This window comes from Aplysia californica, unplaced genomic scaffold, assembly GCF_000002075.1.
Source record: "Aplysia californica isolate F4 #8 unplaced genomic scaffold, AplCal3.0 scaffold00151, whole genome shotgun sequence".
NCBI lineage: Eukaryota > Metazoa > Mollusca > Gastropoda > Aplysiida > Aplysiidae > Aplysia > Aplysia californica.
In genome coordinates, this window is record NW_004797421.1 from 1205735 (window position 1) to 1226324 (window position 20590).

General features: G+C 38.4%; 2 protein-coding genes across 3 annotated transcripts; one reads left to right on the top strand and one right to left on the bottom strand.

Moving 5' to 3' along the window:
• Positions 1-283: 283 nt before the first annotated feature.
• On the bottom strand, positions 284-5789 carry LOC101856963 (progestin and adipoQ receptor family member 3; the record flags this gene model as incomplete). Of its 2 annotated transcripts, none has more annotated exon segments than XM_005097311.3 (6): positions 284-374; positions 888-1085; positions 1882-2034; positions 2593-2755; positions 3598-3902; positions 5620-5789. In XM_005097311.3, coding segments are annotated over 5 exon segments (880 nt in total), but the record flags the coding sequence as incomplete, so codon positions are not given.
• A 279-nt stretch (positions 5790-6068) lies between these two features.
• On the top strand, positions 6069-14899 carry LOC101853931 (cell death-inducing p53-target protein 1 homolog). Its single transcript, XM_005097299.3, has 4 exons — positions 6069-6289; positions 7508-7561; positions 8253-8586; positions 9147-14899. Exons 2-4 carry the CDS (start codon positions 7519-7521, stop codon positions 9253-9255), a joined length of 486 nt encoding a protein of 161 aa, XP_005097356.1. The 5' UTR covers positions 6069-6289; positions 7508-7518; the 3' UTR covers positions 9256-14899.
• The last annotated feature ends 5691 nt before the right edge of the window (positions 14900-20590 follow it).

The window sequence follows — 20590 nt, forward strand, 5'->3', positions numbered from 1 at the left end:
AGCGGGAGGGCGGGTTAGTGACCTCTGGGTGACCGGCCCGCCGTGACCCGGTCACTCCATCGCCGATCCAACTAAAAGAGCGCTGTCTGTACGCCGTGTAGTTATTATTTTTAAATTTTGTCTGCTTTAATTCATCTTATTGTTTGAAAAAGGTTTAGTTTCCCACTGCTCAATGAGTGTTCATCAAGTTTGGCCCGCAGTCCAACATGTACTTCGCATTTGCCCCATCCTGAGCGATTGAGTTCAACAGCCCTGCTCTACAGCACCATCAAGAAAGACTCACCAGGAAACATCCTCTCGGGAAACTGAGTGATGTAAAAACTGAAGGCCAGACCTCCCAGCAAGTACATCATGGTCACCTTGGGGATAAACAGCTGACAAAACAAAACAAATAAAACATCGTTAATAGAAAACACAAAAACCCATATGACATCACGCAGTTACAAGCACCATAAATCTTACTAAACCACGAAACAAAAACAAAAAACTAAAACCTCCGGTTTATGGAATCCAAGAAAGGAAAGAACAATGTAGAGCCACTCAATATGTGTGGCTGCACTTAAGCAATGTAAAGTGAATACAAAATCACCATGAACAGTTAAACCTGACATATTATAATCAAGATTTGGAAAAGAATATTTTGAGATTTAAAAACAATATGTATTATACAGTGAGGAGAATTTGCTGATTACCAAAACAAATGTTTTAAATTATCAGTTTTAAAGAAATTTGCTAGAAAGTATTTTGCACTCCGTCATACTATGTTAGGTACTTATGCATATCTTTGCCTGTATTAGTCTACTATTTCCACTATGAATATGAATATTACTTTATCAACATAATATGACAGATATTTTTCTATCAGTTTTCATGAGCAAACGTCTCACCTTGACAAGCACAGAAGACATTCCCCCATTCAAAACAATCCAGTGAACAGTAGGAATGATGCCATATGCCACTAAACCAACGTAGACGGCCATTCTTGGGTAGAACCACGCATGAGTAAAAAATCTGGGGTGAAGTTGAAATCCCAAGGTGCACGCAGACAATATAGTGATAACAAACATGTAGACATCCCGCCATATCTGAAAAAGAATAAGAAGTGAGGATGGATTAGAAGAAAAACTGTGGTTACCTAGAAACTACTGAATCAAGGTATCAACACATGATGAGAAAACAGTGTCTCAGTTTACAGCAGTATATTTCTTTGAGAAAGTGGACAACTCCTCTGATTAGCCTGACATCTGCCACATTTTTTTAAGGTTTGCTCAATGGCAGAAGTAAACTTATGTAGCTAAATAAATTTCTTTGCAGCCCTGAAAAATAAACTGAACCCTATATAACTAAAACAGAAAGCAGAATCATATTGTATCAAATTTCTACCTGTAACAACAAAAGTGGGAACTTTATTAACAGACATATTTTTCATTACTTCTGTAAATACAATATTATTCCATATTCTCATTTTAAGAAGTATACGATACTTACATGGTTTTATTTGACAATAACAGTAGAACAAAATCTACAACAGTACAGATGGACACAAGACAAAAACATGAATTTGATTTTCCCATCTTACATATATTTGAAGATCCAGTTGGCATCAAAATTATTAAAGACAAAGCAATGGAAGAGTTTAGTAGAGGAACGAAGCAGGAAACAATAAACAAAAATATAACCCGAAATGGAGATGGGTTAGGTATAACAATAGGACAAGAAATAAAGAAGAGGTGGCAAGGTCGGGAGAAAGGGAGAGAGGGAGACAGATAAGGAGGAGAAGAGAGAAAAAAACAAAGACAAGACGTTAGGTATAGAAAGACATGTGCTGAACTCACTCACAGACGGACACAAGAGGTATAGGAAGACATGTGCTGTACTCACAGACAGACAGTAGAAGGCGTAATGCACGGCCGGCAGGTAGCAGCCGATGATGCCTATAGAGACACCCGTCATGTCCACGGCCAGCCAGCGACGACTGGCGCGCTCTGAGTGACAGCAGAATATGTGGAAGCCCGTGGAGCACAGCATGCAGAACTGTGGGAGGGAGAATGTGATAGACCAGAGGTCAGGGGTTAACCTAATGGCCAATCATCATCTCAAATTATTATTCATGATGGTCAACTCAGGTCTTGGTTTTCAAAAAAAGATAGATGTACTCGGGTATTGTCACAGGGACAACAGATAAAGCAGTTATGCGAACATTACACACATGAAAGTCGAGAGAATATACATGTAGGTGGTTGGCGGGTGCTCTGGTGTGGTTTTCTCCTTTTTTCCCATCAAACATCTATCGTGCTTATCTCCCCTCCTTTTTGTGTTGCAAGTGCCGTAAAACACTTACTAAAACAAACAATCATTACACACATGGAAGCCAGTGGGGTACATTAGTCATTGGTGCTTGTATGCACAATGAATGTAATAACCAGGCATATTACAGCTTAGAATAATGCTACATCTGATCTGATTGGGAAATAGCTTCCATCAAAATTTACACATGATGAACAGTGACATATAACCAGCTTACAACACACTTCAGTATAAAGCCAGTAAAAGACCAAAACATTTTCTCTTGCGACAAAAGTTGCGACTGACCATAAAGCAGACGAGCCCGATGGTCATGATGAGGTGATCAGAGAAGGAACCCCCGAGGCGGGGCAACGTGATCAGGTTGTCCCACAGCAGCAGCAACAGGAAGATGAAGAACCCGCCCAGGTGGGACCAGATGTTCAGAGTCTCGTTAGACCAAAACAACAAGCTGGAGGGGAAAAAACACACAGAAAACAACTGATTGAATAAAATGATCCTGCTCTGCTTCTTTTTTCACTTTCTACAAACTAATATTGATCCTCATTCCGTTGCATTAATATGATTATTTTAATCATGATCTTCAAGCATCAAACACATTGCAAGGAACTATTCTGTGAGGGGTACACAGCAGTACATTATAGGTAAACTACACTGCGTGCTGTTTCAAGCGCTCAGAGCCTGTGTACTTTAATCGGGGTTGAGCGCTATATAAATGTCATTTATTATTATTATTAAGTGTTACGATAATGGAAACTGGAAGATCTTTGATAACACAGCATAAAAAGTTTGGGAACCAAGGCTGTAGGTTTTATGTGACCTTCAGAAGAAAGACAGCTTTGACACAACAGCAAAGAGCTAGGAAGTTTGATAATTGCAACTTGCTATACTGCAGAGGTTAAATTTTCATTATGACTTTCAACACACCTATCATTGACTCAATAGTCACTGTTATCCATTTATTATTTCAGGGTTGTTGTTTTTTACAGTTAAACGCTGAGCCAAAAGAATAACAGCTCAAAGCTATTTGCATATCCCTATCCTGTGAAAACCTTAATCTGTCCAAGACTGACAGATTTAAAAAATACTGTGTGTATAAACAAATTCAGTAGAAATTGTTTAAGACGGCCATCCATTGGATGTCTTATACAGTGCCATTATTTATTTTTTTAATTCAGGGGGGGGGGGGAGTGGACATTCGTACAGGTGATTATCTTATACACGTGGCCGCTAGAGCAGGAGCAAATGTAATAATATATTAATATACATACAAAAAAAGACAAATACACCCACCTCTTCATACACAAGGAGAATGGCAACATTGATCTGTAGCCATGAACAACATAAGGATTTCCCTTAAGAAAATCTGGTATCTCATGGTACTTGAGCAAGGCAATCTGGGAGTTATTGAGCTCACAAAGACCGGTTTGGCACGTCTCTACACCATTCTCATCAATCTCAATGTCAAGAATGTGATAGGAATCCGCCTCAAATTGTTTTGCAGAAGAGTATGTGGCACCCAATCGATTCTTGATAGAGCTATATCGCTCAGTAAAAGGTAATGACATCTTGTCTGTTGGAGGCGACTCTTTCACAACCTGAAAGTTAGCAAAATTCACAACAAATATTATGGTACCATGTATTTTAAATTCAAGTAGTAAAATAATATTTAACACAAATAATTCTAATCCAGCATTCAAACAGACAGAAAAAGCTTTAGGCAGCTCCGTCACATCATTCTGGGCAGAGAGGAAAACTTTACTTGCCTTCTCGTCCATACAATTCCATTTAATTTAATGACCATTGCTTTGATATTTTAAACATATTTTGCAGTAGCATTAAGTATGAAAAAGCATTGCCTCAAGGTTCTATTATAAAGCAACTTTCCTTCTCAGGTAAAATGCCTGGGGAAAAAAAGGGGAGGGGAAATCCCTCGCAGTACAGTCAAATAAAAAAAGTCTTTCAAATTATAATGAGCCTAAATAAAACAGTCCATCAAACATAGAACTTTGCAAATCACTATCTTACGCATTGCAATTATAAATAATGCATTGAATATGATGTCCAGCATACAAAACTATTCACACATACACCACAAAGACAGTAGACTGTGCCCAAGACCTCACACCTCACATTTGACACTAGGATGATGGAAAAAAAGGAAATTTTCAAACAGTTTATATCATTTTAACAACCCATCAAATCTCTATGTAGATCAGACTTTGATCTTCAGAGCGTGCACAGGACACCTACACACCAACAAGCGTGACATAATAAACAGAATTAATCCTATGTGGGAACCCCATTGAAGACACTGTGACTACCACGAGGATACCGTTAAACATCTTCTCCTTCATGGCCCAAACCTGGCAGTTCTTCGACGCAGGCTCCTACACACACCTACAGACTTACAAACCCTGCTCTACTCTGGCGTTGACCAGATAACAAGGACATGTGGTTACTTGAGGGAGGAATTGCGCTGCCAAGAGCGAAATGCTCGCAGCTAAAGGGATTTGAAAACAACAACATATCATAACAATACGGTTTGAGTTTGAAGACTTTTAATTTCCATTTCTTTTGCCAGGTGAAGTAAAAAGCTGCTGAGAAAAATCTTCATTTCATACCAGACTCTATCACTTTATAAGCCTACATTTTTATTGAGTAAAGTCACAAAAAGACAAATGGTTCTAATGTTTGCACTTCATGCCTTTCACAGGTGAACAGGTTGTAATAAGTTTCTTTGGCTTTGAACTGAGATTAGATCAGTCTCTGATAACTGTGAATAATAAAGGTATCCAATACTAAATATAATAAAAGAAATACCCCGACAAGCTTCTCATCCATTATTAAAGTAGGAAAGCGATCCGTTCACAAAAATATAAGTGCACTATTTGCAGACATTTGGTTCAAGTGTACAAGTACACAGTCTCCAATACACACTGAGAAAGATAATTTATCACTGATAACAAACATGATGAAAAAGTAAAAAGTCAAATTCAAAGTACTTTTTTATCGTCATTTACATTATCATTATTATCTTTCTAAAATTTGGACAAGATAAAGACTGCAATCTCGACCACATCCAGAGTAAACTACTTTACACTGTCATGAAACATGGATCTACTAGGCCTAAGCCTACCTACTATAAGACTCGACAGTTATTTGCTAACATAAAAACAATAGAACTACAAAAGTTGAAAAACCTTTCGTTCAAAAAAAAATCGTAATGAATGTTGGAGTGTGGTCCGTGGCTTCGTTGTGACCGATAACTTTATCTTATCTGTTGCGACATCTCCAAGCCTACATTTCACTCACGTGAATATTATTTTCCCTTGTTGACTTGTAACTGAAAACAACTAGATCTATCTATGTTGCACCCATGGTTGATGGACGAGCGTTTACCGGTTGTACTCGTTAGGAACTTGTTCGATCCCCCCCAGACTTCGTTACATGGCGACGGGAAACAAAACATTGTCCAAGAAAGAAGAGGGGTGAGACAATAGAATGATCTCCCCTGAACCGTTGGGGTATTGGATGAGACAGTATAGTTTTCGTTTTGTTCATGACTTAGAACTTCTTCTTCTTCCGCAGATCTAATTAGATGCTCTTCAAAACAAAAACCTTTTTCAGACTTGACAATACGGACAGACTTTTAGATAACTTTTGCATTAATTTTTAAAGCTATTTTTGTTCTAATCCAATTGACACCGGGACCGGTCCACTGGTAAGAAAACTAAGGCCGTGTTTTGACCAATCAGCGCTCAGATGTATTGCAGCAGTCCGAAGCCAAGACAGTTCCGGAATTCAGAATCCGGATGTTTTCTTTTTTTGTTTACTTCAGTTATTGCACAGAAGGCTGAGAGCACAGCAGTATAGTACAGGTGTTTGCTGTTTACAAGGATCTGTACAAACAGACCAGGTCAATTGTATGATATTGTACCACCGACGAAACAAAGGACGTTTTGAAGAAAAGAAAAGCTTATCTGTAAGTATAATACCATGGAGTCATGGAGGTGGAGAGTGAACGTTGCTTGACTTTTGATCTCGAACAAATACAAACTAAACTGAAGTGAATAGTTCTAATTCTAAATATTACATTATTAGACATTATTATTTTATTATAGATCTATTATTATTGATAAAATGGAATATGATTGAAAAAAAGTTTTTTTTTCCAAGAGTAGGCCTACCTGACTTATGAAACTTTGGCTTTACCCCTCTGAATGGGTTACCCATGTCCATGTCATAATTTACTACAGTACAGTCTACAGTTGGCCTACAGAAAGAACGTCCTCCGAAGCGGAAAGTCCGGGTTCGGGCCTCAGTTTGGACACAGATTTTTTGCACCCCCTCCTGCCCACCCAGCAGTAATCAGTTAATGGGTACCTGACTTCGAGTTGGGGAAATAAAGGCAGCGTGGAAAGGAATTGGCCACCCTACCACTATTTGCTGAAGGCCCAGGAAGTTGTCTTACTAACAAGACAATCCCCAATGACAGGATCGGATGGGGAAACAACTTTTAAAGAAAGATCTATGCCATATAGATCTAGATTCTATATGATAATGTATTGTTACTGGCGAGAATATGAAATTATAAACGAAACAGACAGACACTATGCACCACCCAATGGGCAGCTGGCCATTTAACCAATATATCTGTGCTGTGCTGTAGATATATTATTACTCAATCACTGCTATGATTGGTATTGCGTAATATTTCATGAATATTATAGTATGGGCTATTTTTCATCTTTGACACACATACATTGATTTTTTTTAATGCATGCATAAAATCCTGGACCGTTTATATGTTGTGGATTGTTAATGACTTCCTGCATTCTTTGTTCTTCAAATAATTTGCTTCAAATGCAAAATCATATAAATAACTGAGGAAGAAAGCTTTACTTTTTTATGGGAACATGGTTCCTTCTTGACTGTTTGAGACCAAGTCTTGTCATATCACTCTTTTGGACTGTGCTAGATTTTTACAAGTTATATTTTTCTTTCTTTCCTTTGACATAGTCTGTGTCAATTCAGAACTACAGCTGCCTTGAGCTTGACAGGACCTCCATTTGTTTTTGTTGCCACCTTTACTTATAGTTTATAAATTCAGTTGTTGGTTGCTGGGGTGGGGGGGGGGGCTGATGTATCCACAATCAGCTCCGTAGATAATTATTCTAACCTTTCAAAAATTACTTTTCAGAGGTCTCAAGGATGTCTGCTGATGCTCCACCACCTTACCCAGGGAATGAAAAAGGTGTGTTTTACAGTCCAAGTTTGTCAAATATTTAAGCTCTCCCATACATTAGCAAACTCCACACTGATGTTTCTGTGCAACATGTCTGTTTGGTGTTGTTGTATGGGGTCTTTAGAAAACTAGTCTGAACAAGAAAGTTTTGCTTCTATCTTCCATTTTGCACGTGTTGAAGGAGGATGACGGCTTTTGCTGTTGAGAAATCGATCGGCGTGTCCATCTGGGTAAAAGCGCTGCTGCTTCTTTAGCGATACTATCAACTTCCTCGTTCCCAGCTAGTCCAGCATGACCCGGAACCCACTGCAAGTGGATGGACGGTTGGAACATTGAAATACAGGTTTTGCAGATGCTGCCAGTTTGAGCATGCCACTTTTTCCAATTGGTTGGCGGGGCTGTATGAGAGGCACAACATTGCTGACCTAGAATCAGTCGCATTTTTCTTGGTCCCAAGCACGGGGATCTTAGGCGGAGACTGCTACTTAATGATAATGATTGCTTACTTGTTCCTGCCTCTGTCACCTTAAGGTGTGGAGCGCAGAAGCAAATGGCTTTCTCTTGTTTGTTTTATCGCCCTTTGCATGGTTATATTGTTTTTGTCCTTTTCTGTGACCTTTTCATGGGCCCACCTCTTTCTCTGTATCCATCTGAACTCAGTAATCTCCGTACTGTAGTGTTATGGTTTTGTCATTCCCAGGCTATGGCCCACCGCCACCTGCTGCAGGATACCCCCCTCCCGGAGGCTACCCACCCCCACAAGCGGGCTACCCGCCTCCCCAGCCCGGCTACCCCCCTGCACAGGCCGGCTACCCACCCCCTCCCCAGCAGGGGTACCCGCCGGCCCAGGGAGGTCCTCCAGCCCAGAACACGACAGTGGTGGTCACTCAGCCACCAGTCACTCTGGTCCAGACCTTCCAGGCCATCCCAGTCCGCACGTGCTGCCCACACTGCCGGGCCGAGATCGTCACAGCCACCCGCTTCGAGAATGGGACATTCTCCTGGGTGGTCTGCTTCATCCTGTGCATCATCGGGTGAGTTCTCTGGTGTTCTCCTGTTTTGTTCTCAGGAAAAGCTGTCGCGATTCTGGATATGTCGTGTTATTGTTCAGGTTGGTGTAAAGGCCTTGAATGTCCTGCTCTCAATGAGGATATAAAATGTCAAAGAGGCAGAAGAAGACAAAAAAATTACTTATTTTGAGAATGTGAACTGATGGGTGACGAGGAAAAGTCAAGATTAACATACATGTGGAGGGTGCTACTGGCTACTCCTTTTACTACCTACTGTTGTTTCTGTCAGTGTGTCTTGCTCTTTTCCTGTACTAACTGACTGTCATTTTGTAGTTTTAGTAAGAGTTCTAAAGCTCTTAATACACAGATAGGTCTTAAAAGTGCCAAAGATTAGAGGTGATACTAAAGAGTAACTTACAAAGAAAAGGAGGAGAGATAAAAACAGTTCTGTCTCAGTGCGCTTTTCTTTACTCTAACAAATTACTAACAAACTTGAGTTTTCCCCGAATGGATTAAAATAACGACAACAAGAAATGTCCCAAGTCTCGTGTCATTAACAGTGAGAATGTTTTGTTCCCCGACAGATGTGTGCTGGGCTGCTGCCTGATCCCATTCTGCGTGGAGGGTTGCCAGGACGTGATCCACACCTGCCCCAACTGCCACCAGCACATTGCACGCTGGAGCCGCATGTGAGGGGATGGGGGAGCAAGCTGGACCTACAGCTGTTGGCGTCGAGTCGGATGACTTAAGTAATGGGAAACCTGTGTTTCAAGCTCGGATGACTTGACAAATGGGAATATGGTATCTGTATTTATTTGTCTTTTCCCCCCCTACACTGCTGGGAAGGGACTGCCTAAGGATTTTAACGTTCCAACCGAACAGGCCACAATATTTTGTATTACTTTTATTTACTTTGGGTTTTTTGGGGTTGTTTTGGGGTTTTTTTACATGTTTTTGGTTGACTTTCAAAAGAAGATGGGTTATAGAAATAATAATGGAAAAAGAATTACTTTTTTCCATCGTTATTGTAGCTATAACAATTTATACTGTGATCATGAATCTTATATTCGCTATATATATATAAATCAAATGGCAGTTCCTCACTTTTCGTCTTCTTAAAGAAAACATGAAAGAAGACGCCGTGTGCATATGAAGTCAGCCTCGCTACTACAAAACTATGCTCCTGTAAACAAATATTGTTAAATTGTAGTGCTCAACAATATTTCTGCTTCAGCATTACAACCAAAAAATATTTATATCTTTGTCTTCTGCTAAGGTTAGCGACAAGTTTTTTTATCGTAATGAAAAGATCCCCTGGTATGGTTTGTGTCTGTTTTATTCTTGTATCGAATGTTTGCATATTTCTTGGCTCTACTACTAGCCGGCAGATTGGGTACATTCTTGATCATTAGCACAAAGGTCACATTTAGTACTGGAAAGGTCATGAAATGTTGAGGCTTGTCTGTTGTAAAGCATTTATTTTAAAAAATTATTTAATGTTTGGAATCCTCTTAAGCATAATAGTATACTTTTTTTTTAAACGGTGCGCTTTTTTGGCCCCCCTGTACTAGATGAGGTCCAGGGGGATAAAGGAAAAAGGGATTTTTTACAACCTTTTTCACCAAGTTTTAGTGGAGAGCTAATAAGTGGATAGTTTTCTCCCATGTTTGAGTAGCTGTCATTCTTGTTTCTGGATGTGACTTCTCTGTGAGGTTTAGCCCATGCAGTAAATCTTGAAATCCTCTTGTTTCTTATCCACATGAGCCCTTTAATGAAAGCCATTGGGACATTATTATGATAAAACACCACTGTAACGAGTGACCAAAACAAATCCTTTATCTTTTATCATGGTGCAGGAGAAAGTTTCTTCCTTCTGTGATGTGTATGCAGCTCCCACGTTTCTTGCGTCCTACTTTGAGCTCTCTCTGTCTCTTTTTCTGTCTTAGTTTTTGGGGAGAGGTTTTCTGTAAATGTGTGGCTATGTTTAAGATCAAAAGCCAAGAGCTTTGTTAGATGTGTGTGCTGTTGTTTGCTGCATGCAGTTTTGAATGTGAAGTGTGAGGCTCTATTGATTTGTTAAATTTTTACAGTTGGTGGGTTTTTTACTCTGGCTTTGCTAATTCGACTTGTCAAGCTGGTCCTTCACCATCTTATCTCCTGAGTAAAATGTTGTCCTTCTGAGCAATAGATCTGAAACTGTCACATGGTATTAGTGCGCTTATTGTGTAGAACATAAGTTTTTGATTTGACGCCTGCATGAGAAAGGATATTCACAATCACAGTTTCGCTAATGTCGTGTATTTCTACCCTGAAATTTCCTCCTTGCTTTCTCAGTTTCAAAAGGAGCTTCAGATTGAATTTCGAGCTCCAACTTTTGAATACCTAATTTTTTTCCCCGTCCTGTAAAGTTTGCTTTGAAGAGTTTTTTGGGGATTTTTTACATGACACTGTTTGTTGAAAGACCAACGACAAATGTACCAACAAATATAATTGACCATGACACTCATCCATTACATACTGTATGCACTCGCTTATAATACAAGGGATTTTTTCTTCTTATTGAGATCTAAAAATATATCACTTTTTTTTTAAATGTGCAGTACGGCTAGGATAGGGCCCATCCAAGGAGAAGTAATGCTAAATAAGATTTTTGCAGATTAAATCAATCTCGATACAGCAACCAACAACTGTCAAAGATAAGGCGCTCTATTTGATGCCCCCTCCTGTATGTCAGAAATTCACCTCTTGTTTTATATACGAGTTGCATACAAAAATGGGCCAATTCTGGAATTTGAAGTAGGCCTACATCCCCTGTATAACAGGCGAGTATATATTATAATGGTGTCTCCTCTGCAGCGATTTTTTTGGACATTGTCAGTCTGTTAAGTTGTGCGACATTTTAGCTCAGTTTTGTTCTCTCTTACTGAAAATGTGAAGTTGCGAGATTTTAGCACAGTTTTGTTCTCTGTTAGTGAAAATGTGAAATTGCGAGAGTTTAGCACAGTTTTGTTCTGTGTCTGTCTGCCTGGGAAGTTGTGATATTTTAGCACTGCTTTTTTTCCCTGTCAGCCTGTGAAGATGTGACATTTTAGCATAGATTTGTCCTCTGTCGGCCTTTTGTCTTTGTGCCTAGGAAAGTTTTGCTAATATTCTTCAGTTTTGGTTTTGAATCAAAAGCGGCCTTCTGTAACTTTTTTGCTCATGGTGGCTGCCCTGACCTGTATTTCTGGGTCAGCTAGACTAGGTTGTTTATTCTTTTAGGCACTTACGCTTTGTTTATTATTGCGAACTTTTGGCTTTTCAGTATGAGATAAGGTTTGCTGAACATGCTGGCTTATTAGAACTAATATACTTAAAGAACGTTATACCAAGTAACTTTCTGATTTTTAAATGAGTGTTATTGGGGGGAAAAGGAGTCAGTTTCTGTTTTCTTTTCCTTTTTTTTTTTTATTATTCACATTCCATTTAGGAGAAACTAAAGATGAGATGGTTGTTAAGACAAACAGAGTTGTAATTTCTGTACATGTACATCTCATGCTTTTGAAAGAAACACCATTGTTATTTCTGAACACATATCATTCTATCGAAACAAACAGCATTGTTATTTCTCTCACATATCATTCAATTAAAACAGTATTGTTTATTTGTGAACATGTATCATACAATTGAAACAAACAGCATTGTTATTTCTGAAAACATATCATTCAGTTGAAAGAAACAGCATTGTAATTTCTCTAACATATCATACAATTGAAACAAACAGCATTGGTATTCTCCAACATTTCCTACAATTAAATCAGCATTGTTATTTCTGTACACACACATCTCCTACAAATAAAACAAACAGCATTGTGTCTTTATGTACAAATTATATTATATCTCATGCCTTTCTTTTTTGATAATGAAAAGTTTAGCTTGACCAAATCGACAGCTTTCTTTAATATTTGTTTTGCTGTTGTTGTTTATTTTAAATCAAAATATGGGAGTCCTTCCAAGTTAGATAAGTAATTTGTCTTCCCGTATTTCTTGAGAAGTAACTTTGGCTTCCATCTGAGGCTCTAGAAAACTTGTGTTTATATTGTCGATGAATTTTGATTGGATGGGGTCACACTGTTCTTCTTCTCAGTCATCACTAGCGTTTAGTTCTTGATTTTTCTGCGGTGTCGTGTCGTCATGAAGTCATGTAAAGAAATACTTGACAGACATGACTTTACTGGATTATTTTGTAGGATTAGAGTATACGGCTCATGGATTTCCTTAAATTCTCTTACATTTAGAGAATTTCAGTGGTCTTTCCTCATTTTTAGACAGCACTGTCGCTTAGTTAAATGCTAGGATGGTTCTGTTTAAATGCAAGGGTGGTTTTGTGTAAATTTGCTAAGGTACTTTTTCTATTCCACATTGCCCGCAAATTTCTCAGCTAATATGTTTTGAGTTTTTATCAGATTCTCAACTGAACAGCTATTAGCTTTTTTTTACTGCCTGGTATTTTGTGGAATTCTCTAGTTCAATACCTCATTTCCTTTGTACTGGAGGCATGAGTAGTCATGTTAGAGTTATGTACCTTTGCTAACGTAATTGGCCCTTTGCCAGGTAGGCTATAATAGATGCGAGTTACTTTTTTGCTACAAGTTATTTATTGTAACTACCCACGCGGTTTTGTTCTGGAGGTCAGATTGGAGCTCTGGACTCTTCAGAGGAAGAGAAAGATCTTATATTTATATTCATATATATATATATATAGATAGATAGATAGATCGATGTGGTCTGCATGGTTTATTGTCTTTTGCGTTTTTTGTTGTTTTTTTTTTTTTTGGGTGGGGGGGGGGGGGGTCTTTTTGTTCTTCATTTCCTATATTTTTATGACAAGACTGAAACCACAATAGTGAACCAAGGTTTGTGAACATGTGTACCAGATTTTTTATATGAAGTGGAACAGTTTTATTTGTATCCCCTCTAAGTTGAGGGAGTGAGCTGTAGGTCACTCCATAGAGTTGTCCTATATTTTTCTCCACATTCCTACTTTGTACGTTCAATACGCTCTGTATTCTTTATATATATATTTATATAACTTGGCTCGGCATAAACCCATTCTACATTTATCACCACCCACTGTTAGCATATCTCCCTGTCTTTGTGTTGTGATGACTTTGCTCTAATTAGAATGATTACTTCCTTTTTTTTTTACATGACAAAAATAATTTTGTGTTTTACGCACTGGAACAGGATTTTATGTTTTTTTATGGGAAGTTTGTCAAAGGGGTTGTTCTGTAAGGCCTGACTGTAAATTGTTCCAAGCACTGTTTGTGCTGCAGACAGAGCCTACAGTTTTTGTAAAACATTATTTCCTCTCCTAATACGGATCTCAGCTGTAGATAATTTTGTGAGGTTAGAAAATTGTAGCTCTTGTCCGTCATCGCGGCCCAAGCAGGTCTACTTATGTCTTGTTTTCATTTTTATTTGTGTCGCAACGCGGTGGGATCGGGCGCTCGTCAGTTTTTGGGCATTTGGAGTTATTAGTATCATCTTAAAGTTTCGTCATTTGTCTTGCATTTGGCAAAAAAAATATCCATCTATCTTGAATAAAAGTCAAGATATTTACTATTGAAGAAATTACCAGTTACCTGGTGTTTGTGGTAAAATTAGCTAAAAAATGGCTGCCAAAGTTTGGTGCCTTCCAAAGCTTGAGAATGCTTGGAAATTACAAATTTAGATTTGTTGTGCCTTGGATCTATGTTCTTCAGTAAAAAATCCACACTGCATTGTGTTCTTAAATGGACTTGGAAGGTATTGAGATAAAAAAGAAAAGCAGAAATTAGAAAAAAACTGCTCCACGATCAGAAAAATGACGGTTACCTTGATTACATTTTTTTTTTTACAAGCACCTGATTTCACCACACTGCCTCACATTATTTTAAAAAAAAAAAAAAACAAGTGTCTCCTGTCCATAGTATATTCACTTGTGATTCTTTAAATGTTACAATGTGGTTCTGTTGAGAACAAAAATTTGTTTGCCTTTTGTGGGGTTTTTAATGTTACGATGTGATTTTTGTGGGGTGGAAAAAAAAAACATTCTCCGCAAAAAGCCGGATATCTTTTAGTTTTCTTGCTGCGCCAGTGTCCTGTTTTTTTATTTTGGTTTTGTAAAGCCTTAAAGGGCAACTGGGAGCTCTTGTCTGTTTGTACTTCCTACTGCTGGGTGCTGCAGAGATTCAGGAAGTGAAAATATGTTTGTTAAAGTGATGAAAGATAAATCAGCATTAATGTCGTATTATTTTACAAATCGTGTTTTGATTCTCTCCAACCGGTCTTTTATTACGAAGAAAGAAAAAAAAGAGCATATTTCAAGTAAAGTTTGACGTGATATATTTTTTATGAAGCTTTGTTGGTGTGCCTGTGATGTGAGGTGAAATGGTTGTATTTGACAAATGTTTCTTGTGGAGCGTTGGAAGCCCTGGGTATTTGAGCGGTTCTTGTGATGGGCTTTTATATTTTTCTGCGTGCGGGTTTTTTGTCTAGTCTTGTGTTTCCGTAGCCCTTGTTTGTACTCTTGTTGCCCAAGCAGCTAAAACTTTGCAGAAGCCTTGATCCTGCCTGGAGGTTGTAAGGAAAAATGTACATGTACTGTTGACTGTTGACTCATTCACCTGCATATATATATATATATCTGTGGTGTTTCACATTCACTTTGGAGCGGAATTTTGCTTTTGAAAGAAAGACTCTTTTTTTTTTTTTTTTTTTTTTTGTTCCTTGATATTCCTGTAAAATTGTAGTTGTAGTGTGGTAATGTTGCTAAAGTTATGGTTTTGGGTTTTGCAACTTGCTTGTGGAAAAAAAATTTTCTCACCGTTTATTCGTTTTCTGAACTTGTCACTGTAATGGTGTTTGGTGCTGTGCATTTGCTGCGTGGCAGACTCTTGATGGTTGTCTGTATCACTGGATATTAATTTCAATGCCTTAAATTCTTGTGATTGTCTTGAGAAGGCTGGGTCTTTCGTCTTTTGCTTGCCAGCTCTGTAGTCAGCTTCTTGTGTGTGATCAGAGGTAAATTTGACCGAAATACTGAGAACGCGCTGATCATTGAAATATATATGTGTGCTTCATTCGTCAGGATTTGCTACGTTGGGTTTGAGCGGCTGCGGTATTTTTTATATATATATATTTGTCATTTCTGTTTTTCTGCATAACTCTGTGTAGCACAAACCCTTCCGCCTGAACTGTCTCGCTCTGTGTTTGCTTTTGTCTGTCTGTTTTTCTATTGTTTCTTGCCTGTCTTGTCTGTCCGTGTTTACAGTTGTCTGTTTGTCTGTCTGAGTTTTCTATTGTTTGTTTATCTGCCTATTTGTCTGTCTGTATTTGCTATTATCTGTCTGTTTGTCTTGTCTGTCTGTGTTTACAGTACAGTTGTCTGTTTGTCTGTCTGTGTTTGCTATTGTCTGTTTGTCTCTGTCTATGCCTGTTTCAAATGGCTGTTTTTAGGTTTGCGTGTGTGTGCCCTCCCTCTGTGCTTCTTTGTTCCAAGAGTGTAAGAAATTGTAAGTTACAGTTTAGCACCGTCATTAACACAGTTTAGGTCATTTAAGAGGAGGGCTACTTCAGCGCTGCCTGTGGTCAATGCGATCTGTGGCTGTTTTAATACATTAGAGCAGAAAGGTGGACAAACTCAGAAGAGTTTCTTGTTTCTTCCTCTTGTGGGAATTGAACTATTGCCTTTCACACTGGTGGCAAAGAGCGTAACCACCACACTCACCACAGATGTCGGTCTGATATCATGCTTCCCCCAAAATTCTCCTTCAGTACAGATTGACTGCTAGTGTTGTAGTAGTAGTAAGTAATTGCACCACCATTATTCCTGACACAACAAACCTCCACCCCTTATTTTATTTTTTTTCTCCTCACTCTCCGGAAGCTGAACTTTCTCTGTCTCTCTCTCTTCCACTCTGATGTCTCTTCCACTTCCACCTTCTTTTTCTCTTCCCCCCACTCTGTCGTAATTGAAGTATTTTTGAGAGTAGACTATATCTCCTGATGCTCTCTCTCTCTCTCTCTCTCTGAATCTTCCCGCTCTCTCCCTCTCTCTCAATATCCCTCTCCCCCTCTCTCTCTCTCTTTCTCTCTCTGTCAATTTCCCCTCTCTATCTTGTCTTCCTCCCCTCCCCCCCCCCCTTGGTGCTCCCACCCTCCCAGTGCCATGTTCTCCTACTGCTATACGGCACAGCTAAAGCATTAACTACTGTTTGAAAAATCTCCTCTATTTTTATATGGACAGAAATCTTAACAGCTGTTAAACCGTCACGAGTTTTTGTTTCATGGAATTATTTTTGTACTTAGAGAAAGTAAACGAATGCTGATAAAATCTTCATTGCTTCTATTTTATGAAGTCATTTTTAAAGAATCATCATATATATATGGAAGAACAGTTGAGGAATCTGTAGCAACGAAAGACACTCGGGTCAAGAACTGGTGCTTGCTATGATTATTTTCTGCTATATATATATATATATATCTGTATTACTGCTGCAAAGCTGTGTTTCTTTGTTGGTGGACTTTTCCTGTTTCTTCCAAGTTTTTTTTTATGGGGAAATATTTGGCGGTGTAATGGAAAACTTTGATGGCCTAGACCATATTGTTGCTACTTTGCCATTGGTTTTTTTGTATTGTGGTGTACAGTACATTGTATCTTCATAGTACACGTCCGGTCGTACAAATGTCAGTTTTGACTCGACCTCCGGACAAATAGTCACTGAACTAGCGCTTAATAAAGTTAGAGATGTTGTCTACGTCGTGCTTAATATCGCTGGAGCTCTGTTCTGTGTGATGACAGAAAGATTGTCGTCTGAAGTGTTTTATTTCTGTCAAAATAAATGTATACTTTTCGTCTTGTGCACTGATTCGGAACAATTTTGGGCAAGTTAAAAAATGTGGCTTACCTTGAAAGTTAAGATTAAAGCTGTCCCCGTCGTTTTATGCACACAAAAATTCTGAAAAGCCCAAAAATGTGAAATTATGCGATTCTGTTAATTTTAACCAAGAATAATAAAGGAAATTAATCAGAAATTATGCAAAAAATGATCAAATTTTGCTAAATTATGCTGGGTGCATAAAACCACAGGGACAGTTAAGAGATGGTGGCAATGGTGAACACAGTATGTGTTGTCCATTGTAGACCAGTCTGCTCCATTTGTATGTGGTGCCAAGCAAAGTATGATGATTATGATGAGTTGTTCTATCAATGATCATAGTTTGAGTATGTGTACTTTCCTGTACGCAATGGATGATCAAGCATTGAGTGATCGTAGTTTGAGTATGGGGCTGTTCAAATGCAATCTAACACCTTTTTGGGGACATTTTGCCCCCCCTTACACTTTTATTACATTTGCCTGTACCCAACTCCCCACCCCCAAATCCCGCAATACTACATTTTTCGCTCATAATAATACTAAAACATTTATATTACAATTATTGTACTATATGCTTTAGATAATATTCATGAAAAGCATGCATACACACATACATGCACATAATAATAAAATATGCTGTTCTACATTCACTAAAAATTAACTGAGCAAATCATTCAAGCAAAATACGCTATTGCATACACTCATTTTTACAAATGAGGAAAAAAAATTGAGACTCATGTCAGTGTCAAAAGCGCCATTAATAACAAATAAAACTAATTACAGTGGACTTCTGCTGATAAAGCCAACCCCTTGGGACCTAAAAGAAAGTGTTATATTACATTGGTTCAAGACCCCCCCCTTCTTACCTGTCCCCGTGGTTTTGCAAACTGAGCCCAAAAATGTGATGTTATGAGATTCTGTTAATTTTAATAAAGAACGATAAAGGAAAATAATCAGAAATTATGCAAAAAATGATCAAATTTTGCTAAATTATGCGGGGTGCATAAAACCATGGGGACATTCTTACACTTTACTTACAAGAGCCAAAGACCCCCCCCCCCCCCTCCCCCATTTCCAGGCGTAAGATTATATTTGAACACCCCCTATGTGTACTACATTACCATACTGTGTGGTAGGGTATGATCAAACGTTGAGTGATCATGGTGTGTTTTTGTTTTTCATTTTTCATTCATACCTTGAGAGCACAGTTTTGATTACTTTGTTGGGTCATGGTGCTGTTCTTGTTTTTTATGTCTTTGTGTAGAAAATTTTTCAACATTGTGTTAATGTGGATAACAGACCAGTTGTTGAGTCGCTGGTTGTCGAATGACGCTGACCTAGTTTTCTGTCATACGTTACACCACTGGTTGTCAAATTACGCTGACCTAGTTTTCTGTCGTACGTTACACTACTGGTTGTCAAATGACACTGACCTAGTTTTCTGTCGTACGTTACGTCACCACTGGTTGTCAAATGACGCTGACCTAGTTTTCTGTCGTATGTTACGTCACCACTGGTTGTCAAATGACACTCCCATCTACTTTCTGTCGCGTGTTCCATCTGTTGCTATATTTGTCCTCTCGCACTGTCCCGGCACCATCAGTCCCTCGCTCTACCTCGTCATGGTGTCTGCTTCTTCCACTTTCCTCCAAATTTTCCACTTTTTGGAAAGGAGATTTTTTTTCAGTAATGTGAAGGAAAAGGTAAGATGGTTTGTTTTGTTTTAAAAAATTTTTATACTTCCTTGCGGATGTCTACCATTTTCCTAACTCTGCTACTCTTTAAAAAGTCTTTATTATACTTTATAGCTTAAGTAAAGTATCATGTACATGCATATTATATATATATATATATATATATATATAGGCCCTATGGTGGTCCAAATTTTTCAGGAACATATTAAGACAGAAGGCTGAGCGTGTACTTGATGTGTAGGGCAGTAGTGATGTGTAACACGCCCCTGCCCCCACAACAAGCTACAACACACCTCTGCTGTCTACATGATCTCATTTACAAGAACAAACAAACGAAAAAAAACTAGAATATTTCTTAGGTCAATACTAATTATTTCTGATATAATATTGTGATTGTGATAACAGACGTACTTGTGATTAGAGAATGTTTCTTCTACGTGTCTCTGTACGGAGCTGGACCAACGTGTTACGAAATTGTCATATTTATTGATTATTGTTTACTACTACTACTTCAACAAATGTTTCTTGTTCGTGTCTCTGTGCACACCTAGACAGAATTGTAACGGCATTATTATAATTTTATAATATAATTTACATTCTTATGTCTGCTGCACCAGTACCTTCAACATTGAAAAAATCTTCTTTCATAAATCCCTTTTGATTTTGATTTTGATATTGAGCTGTGCGTTGATGTGCGTTTCCAGCACAAGTTGTGAATTCCTAGCGGAAATGGAATCTCAGGGTTTTCAGATTGTTCTTTTAATCAACTTTTTTTCAGTTTCGATTACATCTGAAGGATTTTTGTCTGTTTTTAGAGTTGAGTGTTTGAGCCAGACTCTGTTTTTACCACAAGACTTGTTCACTTTTAGGTTGTTATTTCCCCTGTGTAACAACACAAGCTGCTATTTATTTGTGCTGTATATCTTCTAATAAACTCTTTGTAGCCCAATCTCTCACTGCGGTTCAGCACTTTTGTTTTGTTTTAGTTTTAATAAGAGTTTTACGGCACAGTAAGGTAATTTATATATAAGTGCCGAAGATTAGAGGTGTTACAAAAGAGTAACAAAGTAACAATCACAAAAAAGAAGGAGAGATAAGGACGATAAATGTTTGATAGGAAAGGAAGAGGAAACCACACCAGAGCACCCTCCAACCACTCTTATTTCAAAATGTTTGGCACTAATTGTGTTGAAAGTGCTGTGGTGCAACTCATACTAAAACTTTCTGTTAGTGAAATTGGCACTCACACGATTCCAGAGATGACAGCACGGCAGCCAGTTTGTTGCTATTTTTGCACTCCAAGGGAGACTAAATTCTTTTATGCTTTGGTAATCTAGTGGTTAGGTAATGGACTCGTAATCCTGAGCCTCATGAGGGTGCATATTTGGGAGTTGGAGGCTCAACTTGGCTTGACATTTTGTCCTCAGGAAAGGC